The 14,234-nt window shown below is 33.5% G+C and overlaps 1 protein-coding gene across 1 annotated transcript in view; it reads left to right on the top strand.

Annotated features, from left to right (window-relative positions):
• The window catches only part of LOC150079578 (uncharacterized), a 207,222-nt gene that overhangs the window by 157,511 nt on the left and 35,477 nt on the right, over positions 1 to 14,234 (top strand). The window contains exon 7 of the mRNA XM_090383123.1: positions 12,627 to 12,723. Within this exon, the coding sequence (XP_090239249.1) occupies positions 12,627 to 12,723 (97 nt within the window). The remainder of the gene's footprint in view (positions 1 to 12,626; positions 12,724 to 14,234) is intronic.

Below are 14,234 nucleotides of genomic sequence, written 5' to 3'. Positions count from 1 at the left end.
TTTACACACTTTCGGTGGCAAAAGTGTGTAAAGTTCAAGAGAGAGAGCATTTCAAGAAGGAGAAAGCCACAGAAGATTCAGATGATGACAATTAAGATAAGATCTTGCCCCAGTCAGTGAATTAAATGATCACCCCTCATATATATAGAAAAGGCATGCATCAGAAACTAGATATCTATTGGATAGAGATATCTAGATATCTATTGGATAGTGGAGAGTTTGGAGACCAGTCATTAGAACCCAAAAGAAGAGAAGTTTTGGGGGAATCATCTCAGATGGGGTAACAGTATTCTATGGTAAGGGTGAATTTGAGATTTTTGCAGCCAGTGGCTATTCTGAAGGAAAGTACTGCAAGAGTAAAAGAGAAAAACCTAGTTTCTTTCATTACTTTTAGTTAAACAGTAATCCACTATTGGAACAAATTACCTCCCCCCCCCCCCTCACAGGCCTTTTAGTGAGAGTGTTTATATAGATTTAAACAGGGATCAGATAAATATTTGAGTGAAACAGGTAAAATATAAAACTAGAGATGTTTTATTTATTTATTTTTAATTTTTATTATATATTATTATTATTATTAATTTTTTAATGGCAGATTCTAAATAAGCTTTGCTTACTTGCATTAGTCTACTATTTTAACACTAATGATGCCATGAAACAGCTCTCGTATATTTAGTGTATATTATATTATACACAGTGGCTGTAACATATATAATAAATTAAAAGCGGCCATGCTGTGCCAGTTATGATGTAAGAGGGTACCATGACTTTGAAAAGAAATGTTTCATTTGGTATTTTTTGGTATTATTTAGGTTGTTTCATTGCAGCAGTTGAAATTATTTTAGTAGCATTGTGTACAGCCAGTTGTGTCTGTTTTCATTTCATGTAATTGTTGGTGAGTGCAGCTGTGTTATTTCTCTGAGTTAGGCTGATGAAACATGTTGTTTAGGCCTAGTGATATTGCATCGGTTCTTAAATTAAACTGTAGAGATGAATTGATAACATTACTTGTTCACTCTTGTATGAGTTGATGCTAATGTGTTTAATTCCAGGATAAAAAATATTTCACCTTAAAAACATTAATTTGTTAAAATGTTATTTTACCCTCATACAGTGCAGTCATCACATTTACAGTGAATTGTCTCACTATTGCGCTATTTCAAACAAACTGGTTGGTGGGTGGAACCAGTTTGTTTGAAATAGCAGTTTGTTTTGGTTGGTGGAACAGACTTCCATCCCTTGTAGTGGAGGTTAATAGCCTAAATAAGTTTAAGGCTCAGCTGGACAGGTATTTTGAACGAACAGAGGGGTGAAGTGGAAGTGGGTTTTTTTTTTTTTTTTTTTGGCTGATGCTGCATAAGCTTGCTTTCTTGCATCAAATGCTTCTACTAATGCTAATGCAAACAAACAAACCAATCAAAGTTTATATAGTATTTTAAAACACAAAACATTTCTGCAGTGACAAGTAGCACTCTCCATCATCACAACAAATGTTTCCTTGTTATTGAACTACTTTAAATAAACAAACCAAGGTTTGCACAGGTTCTACTTTTATGAGTAGCCTCTGTATTGCTGGCACAATATGGTCTAAGTTACTGATAGGCCTAAAACCCAACAACAGTCTCTGTATTGCACTACTTAAATATTAAAAAATTGGCATTTAAATTAGTATATACGTGGTTTATTTTAAATGAATAAACAGAAATGTGCTCTTACATTAATAAATTAACAGATATAACAAATATAATACCTGATATCAAATAGAATAAAATTTCAGTTTCTCAAAATTTTCATTACAGTTTTTTTCCCCTATTATATTTTTCCTCTGTTTATAGGCTGGTTATATTATACAGTCTCTCCTCAACTTATAATGTATGTGACCTATGACATTCCACACTTACAACGGTCGTTTCCAGAAAAAGTTTAAAATATTTTGCACAGCTGTGATGCTTCCATATGACTACATCAACTACCTGCACAGTGGTATTAAAGGGAGCAGCCGCACAGATAGCCCATGAAATTGCTCAAAATCATGAATTTAAAGTTAGATGCATTTTTTCTAACTGTTAATTCTATGTATCCACATTTGAAAAACCAACTAATTATGTATGTAAATCATGCTAAAAAAGGACAAAAAAAAAAAAAAGAGAAATATCATTCCACTTTTGAAGCCTACCAACAGACTGAGACAAAATACAAATTTCAAGTGTATTAATTCTTATCAAGGAGAAATACTCCTAGATGATGGGTGTTTGTAAATTATGTGTTGTAAAGAAATGGATTTTAGAGATTTGTAAAAACTAAACTAATAAAATATAAAACTAATAAAACAAAACTAAAATATAAAATAAAAATATAAAATAAAAATAAAAAATAGTTTAATAAATAAACAAACAATTAAATAAAAAAAAACCTAATAAATGCATTATATATATAAAAAATGGGCTCATGTCCAACTTACGATGTGGGCATTGGAATGGAACTCTGTCATAAGTTGAGGAGCGGCTGTATTTGTGGTGCTATTGCAGTTTCCCTAAACATGTCCTGTTATACATTACAAAAAAGTTATTCTAATTATTTATAGCTTGTAAAATATATATTATTTTATTTTTAAGCATTATTGTTCATTTTGTTTATTAAAAATGAATAGGACTTCATATTTTTCATTTAAAATTTAATGCAAATTTGTAGCTATTCACAAGATTCCAATTTTATAAACATTAATTCTCTGTCCTTTCTTCTGTTGTGCAAGGAAAGTAAAGTTAAAATATTATCTTGATTGTTTTTTACTTCTTAAATTTATAAACCTTTATTTTCCATTGGTTGAAAATAGGCTAGTAGCTTGTGCTTTTATGTCACTTTCAAAATGGAACTATTATTAAATCCTTACTGCCTTTGTGCAGATGAATACTTAAAAATTTGAAGTCCTCACTCTGAAACAGTTGAGTATTTAGCATGAACAGTTAGTTGAATGTTGTTCTAGATATAGCTTATTAGTATTAACATGAAGCGTGCCATTATTTTCAGTTAACTTTACGACGCACTAAGTTCTTAATTATGCTAAAATTATTTATTTTGAAGACTCTCCAGATCTCAACACCGTTATTAAATCTCTGACATTAAATGACAGGTTTACATTTGAAGGGAAATTAATGAAAATATGTTTTAATAAATGTCTCTTTTTCTCTGACTTGATAGTAAACAAGCAATTTTTGCAAGCATGTGAAGGTTATGCAATGCTTACTACCCAAGAATGACTCAGAGACAGATTATTATATGTATGTAATGATTTTTTTTTTTTTTTTTTTATAAATATACTTTTGTGATATTTAATTAAATGTTAATTGAATTAGAAAGTTTGATCATTGAAATTCACAATATTCTTATTAAAGTTTTATATTATTTATTAAAATTGTTGTTAATATTTTAAGTAAATTAGTTGGATAAAATACCGCCCACTCCTTTTATTTTTTGTACAGTAGAAAGCCTTCAAATGCATTAAGAGACCTTCAATACAATAATCATCACATTACAGAAATATTAAAATTTAAAAGGAGTAACTGTTTATTTCTTAAAAACCCATAGTTTATATGAAATACAGTGCAAAATTCTATAGGCCCATCTGAAAAATATCTGTTGCTCATTAATCACTTTTTGAGATTAGTTCTTCCTCTGTCTGACTTCCTAAATATACACACAGTTTTGTTTTAGTAGTTTTGGAAGTGATATGTGTTGTTTATACAAAGTTATTAAGTGAATTTAGCAAAACATAGTAATATCTACGCATATATTAGTTTGAATTTTTGCGTGCTTAATGGTTTTATGAGCCTGAAAATGGATGTGACTAATAATTTCATATTTATACTTTGTTTTTAATGTTTTTTCTTTAACAGAATTAATAAAAGTTTTATTTTGAAAATAGAAGTTTAAAAAATATAAAAAATATTTTAAAATTAAATTAAATTTAAAAATCAAATATTTTTAAATTTAAATTTTTTATTAAAAATTAAATTTAATAAGTATTATAGTTTATTAGGAAAAGGTCAAGCACCTAGTATACTGCAAGCAGAATTTCAGAAATAAAAAAGAAATAGGTGGACCTGTCAGGCCCCATGCCACTGTGTGTTGGGTTAAACACTGCTGCTGGGTTAAAACAAGTTATGAAAAAGGGTTGATCACAGTATTTGTTCAGATAGGCAGGATTTACTATTGCATACAGTTCATATAACAGATAGAAAAGTGAATGCATTCAAAAAAATCTCAGTAAAAAAAAATCTGTGTTTGTTTATTCCATTGCAACCCTATACTTCATTTGGCAAAAGATGAAAGAGACACCAGAATTCCTTATATAGAAAAAGCTGATCATTTACAGTTTTTAGGATGACAACATGAAGTAGCTAATTATAGATAAGAAGCCTCTATGACAGACATCAGCAGTTGTGGGTTCAAAATGGCTGAAATATGTGATGGTATAGCTTATACTAATGTTTGTATTAATACATGGAAAACTTTTACGTTTTCAAGCAAGGGAAATACCTTGAAATCATTTGAAATGCCTTTCAATATTTAAAAGCAAGAGATTGTAAAACTGAAATGAAAGTGTTATGGACTTAAACAGCTAAAATAACATACTTCTGCATCAACAGTTTGGCACATGATTGCATAGGTAATGGCAGATCTATCTCTTACTAAATCAAGATATATTATCAGAAAAATAATTTTAAAAATAATTTTAACTACTTATTTCAATAATATATATGGACTTCAGCCCATAGATGTTAACAGATTAAACTATTTTACACATTTCAGCCTATTTAATTATGTAAAGTTTATCATTGATTTATGAGTTATAACTTTGTCTTGATTTAACTAATCATTCAGCATGACACGATCCCTCTTTAGCCATTTTTGGCTATTATATGTCACAAGCATTTCATCTTTCACCAAACACATTACAGTTGCAACATCCAGAGGTTTTATCATTCTTATTGGAGATACTAAAAAAGAAAAAATACTAATAGTTAATAGTGATGAAATTTTGAATAAAAAATGTTAAAAGGAAATATTAATTTTCCAAAAAATAATTTGAAAAATACAGTCAGAAGGCTCTGGTATTTCAGTATTTTTTCATCTTTTCTTTAATAGAATATTTCTTTCAATATAGAACAGTAGGAAACAAATTTAAACAAAAATGAAATCAGAGCCATTAATATTTGAGGTAATAACTATACATTTATTCAGAAGGCAAATAAATGTGGCATTTTTTTACATAATTGTTTTATTCTTAAAAATAAAATAATGTAGGAAAAAATATGTTAACCAACAATAATACTTATTGTTGTTATTTGGTTTTTAGGAGCATTAGCAACTAAGGCCATATTGCTCCTGGGATATGTAGTGGTCATTCCCTGACCTTTCCGCATCCTCCATATTTGGTGGTCACAGGCTTGAACCCCGGTCTAATCAAGAAGCATGTGCTACGCACTGCTGTTCCTGCCCGCCTGGCTACAGAGCCGCCTAATACTTATTCAAAAAGTTAAACAAGCCCATTAGAGAACATAAAAAACTAGACCCTCATGCCCTACAAAATATAAAGTTATGAGCTGCGATCTCTCCTTTATCTTGACAGATTGCTACACAACCCAAGTTAAGCGTAAGCCCTAACTTGGCTTACATGATTACTGTGATTTACACTACAACTTGAACTGTTCCTGACATTTTAAACACCTCTTGTTTATTGTAGTTGTCTTCTCTTGTTTACTATATTAGGTTGTGCTGAGCTTCATAGTCATTAATAAGAGACTTACGTAATTAGTGCTGAGTGAATTATCCTGATTGTTTAAAAGCCTATTAATTATTATTTATTAGAACTGCTGATGATTAGCTGAATAAATGAAGACAGCCTAAATTGGGTTGTTTACAATGTATGACAAATATTCATTTACCCAGATAATTATTTATGCTTGCATAATGGATTATTGATGATTCACCACTAAACAAAGGAAACACGATCATAGGAAATAGTTTTTTTTTGTTTGTTTGTTTGTTTTAATTTCAAAGGCCTACCGGGCTAGCCAGGTGGGTAAAGTGCCTGCCTGGCAAAGGTCGCCGGTTCGAATCCCGCCATGGGCTTGGATCAGAGTAAAATGCAAAAACTTTGGGAGGTTCATTATGGCCACAAAAGCCAATGTGCCAACAACTAACAAAAAAAAAAAAAAAAAAAATTGTAATTTTAAAAGCTTTAAGATAAGAATTCTGTTAATGGAGGTCTTGTATTTTTGTAGGTTCTGATTATCAAAAAAGTTATTAAGTGTGGAGTTGTGAATGAATTATTGCATTTGCTCTTACTGGTTTAGAAGAAAGTTGCAGAATTAGAGATGTCAGTTAAAAAGAAGGGTGCCCATTGAGATAGCTATGGAAAATGCATGGTGCAAATTGAATTTTTCTGTAATCTCTATTACATGGAGTGAATATGTGTGAAAGGAGCCTTTGATTAATCTCATTACCCTTTTAAACAAGACCAAGGATATTTCAGGAGATTTTGGGCTTACCACCTTGGATATAGGAACAGCATACTATGGCATTTGAGATTTGTACATAGTTGATAACTGCCTAGAAAAAAAAATAAAATAAAGCTGGAGTGAAAGAAAAACTTTTTTTTGGATACTGAGGAAACTGTAGTTGTGATATGTTTGTCCTAAAAAAAGGATTAAAAGTTTTAAATTAACTCAAACAAGAAAATCTGTTCTTATTGGAAATTGGAATATTTTACTACGAGGGGGTGATCATTTAATTTGCAGACTGGTTCAAGAGCTTATCTTAATTGTCATCATCTGACTCTTCTTTGGATTTTTCTTTCTCGAAATACTCTCCCTTGAACTTTACACACTTTCGTCACCATTTACCCAGATAAATCTCTTTCCGAAATAAGTGATTTGAAATAAGTGACTGCAAGCCATTTTTTGAGAGACTGTGAAGTGCTTCCATTTTGGCTCTGCTAGCATCGTTGTGTTGGATGCGAAATGCTTGCCTTTCAGTGTTTTCTTCAGATGAAACAGGAAGAAATCACACAGGACTTAAGTTCAGTGAATAAGGGGGATGTGACCGAACCTTGGCACCTATGACAGTGGTCACTGGCTGCACAATATTAGCCGTATGGGGCCTGGCATTGTCTAGATGGAGAAACCACTTCACACTGGAATGTTCGGTCACACCAGAATATTTCCGTCCTACCAAGGCACTCTTTACTATATGCTTCATTCATCTCACTGTTTCTGATGCATTTAAGCCTGTCTGACACAATAACAAATCACATATCGCCATTCAATCTGTATGTCTGACATGATACTTGCTACAAAATGATTGTCGGTGACACGCAGCTAAAAAAACTCTCTTCACGCAACACTAGCACAAGTACTGGCATATGCACACAGTCTGCCCAGTGGCGATCAGGGAGAGCGCCTCTAGCAGCAGTTATGGAAAGTTTGCACAGTAAACAAAATCTTGCACCAGTCTGCGAATTAAATGATCACCCCTCATAGATTATCCATTCCCATTGGCAAATGAACAGTAAATATGGGCATCCCTCTATTTTCATCCTTAATTGGTTTTGCGGAGGCTGGACATTAAGTGAAAAGATGTATGTTGCGGTTTGTTTTCCTGTAAACATAGTGCTATGAATAAGTGATTCCTAAACCCCAAAATGAGATCATATCTTGATATTATCCCATTTTAATATCAAGATATGATCAAGATATAACAGTTGTTAATACCATAAATATAGGACTGTCTATACCATCTTTGAGACCATTAAAAATAAAGTATTTAGATTACTAAAGAATATTAATAAAATTATGGAACAGTTAGCAATTAAAATGTAAGGCTTCCCTACATATATAAACTTTTATGTAAATAGGTTTCAAAAATGATTTAAATGAACATTTTCATTTGTGGAGTTTTCTGTTTTTTTTCCAGGGCACCATGGATCTTTCTTTTGAGGGTAAAAAATTTGTCCAACAGCGGTTGAATGGAAACCCTCCCCAGCACAGAGCTTCCTGTAGCATCTTATAGAATTCTAATAACTTTCTGTTCACTTTACCACTTCATCTGGATGAACCTGACCCTCTTGAAATAATCTTTATTTATTGGTTCTAAATGCTTGGAAACTGGTTTACAATCTTGATGAAGTAGTGTTTTCACTATCCCTGTTTTCCAGTGTCAGTTTTTTCAGCTGAATAATATGAACTTTATGATGAGAAGGTTTTTTTTTTTTTTTTTTTGTGAAATCCCCAAATACAAAAGGTATTACAACCTGTAGTACTTAGTATTGTGTGTGGGTTGAAAGTTGAGAAGATGAAAGAAGATACTTACACTTAAATTTCTGTAGATTGCAATTACCAGGAAATATGTGTGAAAGAAGGTTGTTACAGGAAATATAAATTGAAGGAATAAATGAGGAAGAAGAAAAGTTGGTTCTGTGAGTTTGAAGTTGGACAGTAAAAGGATGCTGACTGGTTGCAGCATGTGTTTGGACTGGTTTGGAAGAGAGAGAGACAGTGAGAATTATAGAAGCCAATTCAGAAGAGCAGTTCCCTTGAAAATATCTGCAGAAAAGGCATGCAGCAGAAACAGGTCTATGAGACAGCGAGTGGAGAAGCTTTGTAAGAGATTGGTTGTTAATTCACCTAACTTTCCTCTTTTAAATGGAGTCTAGAAGCCTGAGAGAGGTTATGAGGGCACTGCCCCAGATGTGAGATCAATATTCTGTGGTAGCACAGAGTTGAGATTTGTACAGAATGAAGAGCTGTTTGGAAGAACACTAACACCAAGAGCAAAAGAGGAAAACCCAGATTTTTAGGTGCAGAGGAAGCAAAATTTGTGATGTGCTTATGTCAAGCGAAATTAGAAGGAAGGGTAATCCCTAATAGATATATATGATTTTGTCTAGAAATATGAGTGTTGTTGAAGATAAGCATAGGAGCAGAAGACTCCTTTTTGCGAAACATAAGGCAGAACTCAGTGTTAGAAGGATTGAAATTTAACTAAGTTATATCTGTTCCATTGGAGAATTACATGGAGATCAGCAATTTAAGGATCTTCTAGTGGATATTTGAGAAGTTGAAGCTGTCTGTGCAAGGTAAGGTGGAATGTGATGTGCTATCATCAGCAAAATTACGGATAGGATTTCCAGTCAATGGAAGAAGGTCATTAATATATAAGAGAAGAAAAGAGTGGGAGAAAGGACTGAACCTTGTGGAACACAAGCATTAGTGGAGAAGTTAGAAAACAAAGAGCCATCTACCATTACCTGCAGTGAGCGATCAGAGAGAAAATTGCATACCCAATTACAAAAAACAGGTGACAAACTTGTTAAGATGGAAGCTTATTTAGAAGACTTTTATGCCAAACATGATCAAAAGCCAGCCTTTGAAATGTGAAGAGCAACTGCTTGAGTTTCACCAAGCTTTTCCATTGAATTTGTCTGTAGATGAGTAACTTAAGAAGATACAAGGATTACAGTACAAGGATACAGTTTTAAAGATCGACACTGATGGAAACCATATTTGGTGATTGTGGATCAGATGGAAGGTTTCTAGATAGTTTAAGAATTGGCAGTTAATGGATTTCTCCATTTCTCTAGAAAGAGTAGAAATAAGTGCAGTGAGACAATAATTGGATGGGAGGGATTTATCATGCTTTATAGGAACTGGCTGGGTATGAGAAAATTTCCAAGCAGAGGGAAAAACACCAGTGGAATAAGAAAGTATAAAAAAGGCAACACAGAACAGAACTAAGTGCAGGAGCATATGTTTGAGAATAAGTGGAGAAATACCGGGTGGTATTTCACCTGCACTTTCTTGGCATCAACACTATTCAAAATTCTTCTGATATTCTTTTGACAAAAGACCACAGGAGACATTGAATGGAGTGGACTGGGAATGGTAGGAGTTAGTTTATCAAGATCATCAATACAAGAGTTAGAAGAAAAATAGGATACTAGCAGGTTGACTTTATCTTTATCTGAGGTGGCAGTAGAACCATTGGATTTTAGCAGAAATGGAAGTAGGGATAGGCAAAAGTTGCTGCCAAATAGCTTTGGCAAGAGACTAGAATGCTCGACTTCCATTTGTACAAAAAGACTTAAGTTTTTTTATTATTATTATTATTATTAGCCATATAGTGCAAGGAACCCTGAGGCTTATGCTGCACCAGCCAAAAAAAAAAATTTTTGAATTACCCTGAGAGAGGGCACCTCCGTGGGCAGGAGCAGCAGTGAGTAGCACACGCTTCTTGATTAGACCGGGGTTCGAGCCCGTGAACACCAAATACAGAGGGTGCAGAAAGGTCAGGGAATGACCACCGCATATCCCTGGAGCAATATGGCCTTAGTTGCTAATGCTCCTAAAGACCAAATAACAACAACAACAACCACCCTGAGAGAGAGAGAGAGTCAGAAGTAGAAAGGAAGGGAATCACCAAGAAAGAGAAGAATGATGACCCATACTCACCAGATGAGAGCCCCTATTCAGAGACTAGTTTGACCTGATTAATAACTACTTTACAATTTTTTCGAGCGCTGGTGTAGGCAGAGAAGGAGATTGTAGAAAGGAGACCTGGAGATTTTGATGCAAAACAGTCACAATATTTAACATTCTTATTTTATATGGCCTTAGTGCATTTATTGGAAAAGCAAGGTTTAGATAAAGGATGAGATATTACGGTTGCACATGAAATAAAGGATTCATCCCTACAAGAATAATTTTGCTGACGTGATTTGAGCAAACATTCACTGGGTATATTCGTGCCATACATATGGTGCACATATGGCAAGAATATAACCAGTTCCTTGACATAACGTGGCTTCAACAATGTCCCCTGCATACACACTACTCGAACTTCCTCAGTTACTATCTAGTATTAGAGGCAGCAAGATTATACACTAGCTGATCTGGAAGCCTCCTAGAGAGTTACCAATTAACAAATAGGTTACCAATAGTTAATTAACAACTCGTGCACTAGCGATACTTTTGTGGATTTTTTGGAAGACTGTTTTCTGCGACTGTAAATGCAGTGAACTGATGTGGGATTTACTTAAATACATAACTACTGTCAAGGGTAAAGGGAAGGGCTTTTGCTTTTGTAAGGGTGACTACAGTGGTATCAGACAGTTTTTAAATTCTGTGCAGTGGGACCAACTGATGATGTTAACGACAAATTCTAAATGGGAATCTTTCAGGAAAATAATCATAGAAGCTACTAGGCTTTTCATACCAACTAAGAAATGTTCACACCACAAGTGTAACTGAAGCCCACCATATTCAGGTGGAGTACCCACCTGAATATGGTGGACTTCAGATTACACTAGTGGTTTGCACCCTTTCAAATGGATGGAACAAAATTGTCTATGACAGGGATGTGTATTTTGATTTTAAGGACTCAAAGTAAATGACTACCATAAGACCTTTTCATGTGCCTCGGAATCTGGTTCTACTGAAGACTATATCTGAGTGATTGGCAGCTGATTCTGGGGGGGTTCTGAGCACCAGATTTTCACTGAGGAAAAGATCATTCAAGGTGTCATTATTTATACTTTTGAAGAAGAGGAAGAGAATACAGCAATCAGGCTAAAGCTGTCAAAGATGGGAATGCCCTTGGATACAGTTATAAGCTTCATTGGTTTGTCACTGGATGCTGAAATGCAACCTTATTGCCATCACTTAAATCAGTTATAATTTGTAATTGATTTAAGCATCACTTCTGTTTACAGTTTGATTCAAACTACTGTATGCAAATTTTAATTTATGATATTTTTGGGGAGGTGGAGTATGAGTCCACCTGATGGAGGTACTTCTCAATCAATCTGTCATCTTGACACTCTTCTGTTTACAGTCTGACTAGGAGGAAAGAAATACAATATTTGATTTACCATACAAAATTATACAAGTTCACTAAAAATCACCTTCATCATTATCTTCTTAACTATATATCTTATAAATGGATGATATCTGTTGACCCAGATTCTGATTCATTAAAGAGAAATTTTGATTTTTGAATCGCTGTTATTCACAGTTTTTGTTATGGAAATCAATGTAAATATAAACGTAACTGGTACCTACTCTCAGAAGAAAAGCTAAAACATTATTTTTTATATATTTGTCAGTAATCAAATGACAAAAGAAAACATCACAATGCTATTCAAAGAAGCCTTAATCTATGCATTCATGTGAAAAGTATAGCTGTGTTGATATTGAAGTGAGGCTATCTAGTGTATGGTGGTCAAATTATGATAATAGAAAAAAATTACATTGTTTTATGGGCAAATCATATAACACTATAATATTTTGGTGAATATTTGCATTAAAAACAAAACTGAGACATCAAAACATTATTAGGTTGTATGTACTACATAAGGGCAAATCAGTTTTCAACCGGCACATCTGCTTGTACTGTATGTGGTGCAGGCAGATGTGCTGTTCAGAAGGTGAAGAGATAGTCAGGTGAGTGGTTAGTTTGTAAGAATGCAAGGTGGCAAACACATGAACTATAGGTTATTTTTTTGTAGTGGGCATTGTAGAATATTTAAAACCATAATAATGAATTTGCTAATGTGCCTCATGTATTTTCAGCTGAAGAAAATTGTAGTGACCGATGACTTTAAACTTACTAGCTCTCTAGTCGCTTTGGACTTCTTAGTCCGACATGGATTCTTGAATGCTGATGATGGTAAGGCCATTAGATTTTAAAATTATGGTAATGATATATTTCATTTTATTAAGCAATTCAGTAAATATAATTTATTAATTATCAGTATAGTCAATTTTGCCATAGTTTTCTTGGCTGTAAAAATTGGCATAGATTTATAATCTGAATACCTGCCATCTTGCTAGTTTTACAGTCTGTGGAACTTGTGTCTTTTGTAGCTTTACAGAAAGTTTACTTTTCTACCATATTTCAGTGAAGTTTGTGATATGAGTTTTTCAGATATGTGTATATTATATTTTGAGGTTATAATTATGATGGGCATAATAGTGAGATTAAGTATTTCTTACAGTACAAGGATACAGTTTTAAAATGGTTTTAGTAGGTTATCCATTAGATAGTTCAAAGAATGAAACTGTTGGTAACTCCTTAAGAGGCATCTGAATCAGATGATGTGTAATCTTACTACTAACTACACTTCCAGCTCGTGATTGTAAAGAGTCTGGGTGCTGTGTATGTCAGGGGAGGTACTGCTGAAGTCACACCATGTTCAAAGAGCTGGGCATATTTTTGATGTCTGTATGCCACATCCAAAAATTTAATTAATTCATACATCTTTTCCCTTAACTATTGACTCATCTACTTCATGAATAGTCAATAGTCAAACAATGGAACATAATTATCTTTTTAATAAAATCTAAATCTCCCAAAAAAATTCCTAATTCATTTTGCAAATATATTTGGTCTGTGTTCCACTCTCAGTGATGTCCATTTTAACTTTTACAATATGCCCAGCCTTATTACTTTTTCTGATGAACTCAGTTATTGGTTTTCTCAATCACCACTCTCAGTTTGTGCTAATTATATGCTCTGTAATTCCCTTCACTTTAAAAGTAACACTTGTGAATTTGTCCACTCTGATATTCCTAGTCCAGAATCACATCTTTTTGACCTCTGGCTTAAAATCTGTTTACTCCAATCTCTCAAATTCAGATTGCCTTTATCCTTCACCAGCTGCTTTCAATTTTCTAGTTGCAAAGACCCCAGCTGGTAAAGATGCTGAGGCTTTTCCTGATACTAATGACCTTACACAACTTGTTCATTAACCTGCTAGAATACCAGACACACAGCCACACACCCAGCACTGTCTTTTATTCATCAACAACCTTCAAAGTACACAGTTACGGTTGGTGATCTCCTTGATACCTCAGATCACGTTTGGTTATGCTTGCTTCACCAATAGAGCCCCATGGCTATTCTCAGCCTCAAATCCTTTGGCATTCCAAGAATGCAAAATGGGTTGATCTGATTTCTGTTACATTTTTTCCTCAGTTGGATTACTGTTTTAAAATTCTGATCCTATTGTTTGCCCAAATCATGTCAGTGAAATTATTCTTGTATGGATGAAATCCTTTATTCTTCATTTCACCCTAAAATATCATCCTTTATCTAAACTTTGATTTTCCAGTAAGGCTCTTCAAGATAACAACATATCGTACCACAATTGACTTGTATTCAAATCTCTAGCTTCATTT

The sequence above is a fragment of the Mastigoproctus giganteus genome, chromosome 10, assembly GCF_048544385.1.
Source record: "Mastigoproctus giganteus isolate SK-2022 chromosome 10, ASM4854438v1, whole genome shotgun sequence".
NCBI lineage: Eukaryota > Metazoa > Arthropoda > Arachnida > Uropygi > Thelyphonidae > Mastigoproctus > Mastigoproctus giganteus.
This window is presented reverse-complemented; position numbering and strand designations above follow the sequence as displayed.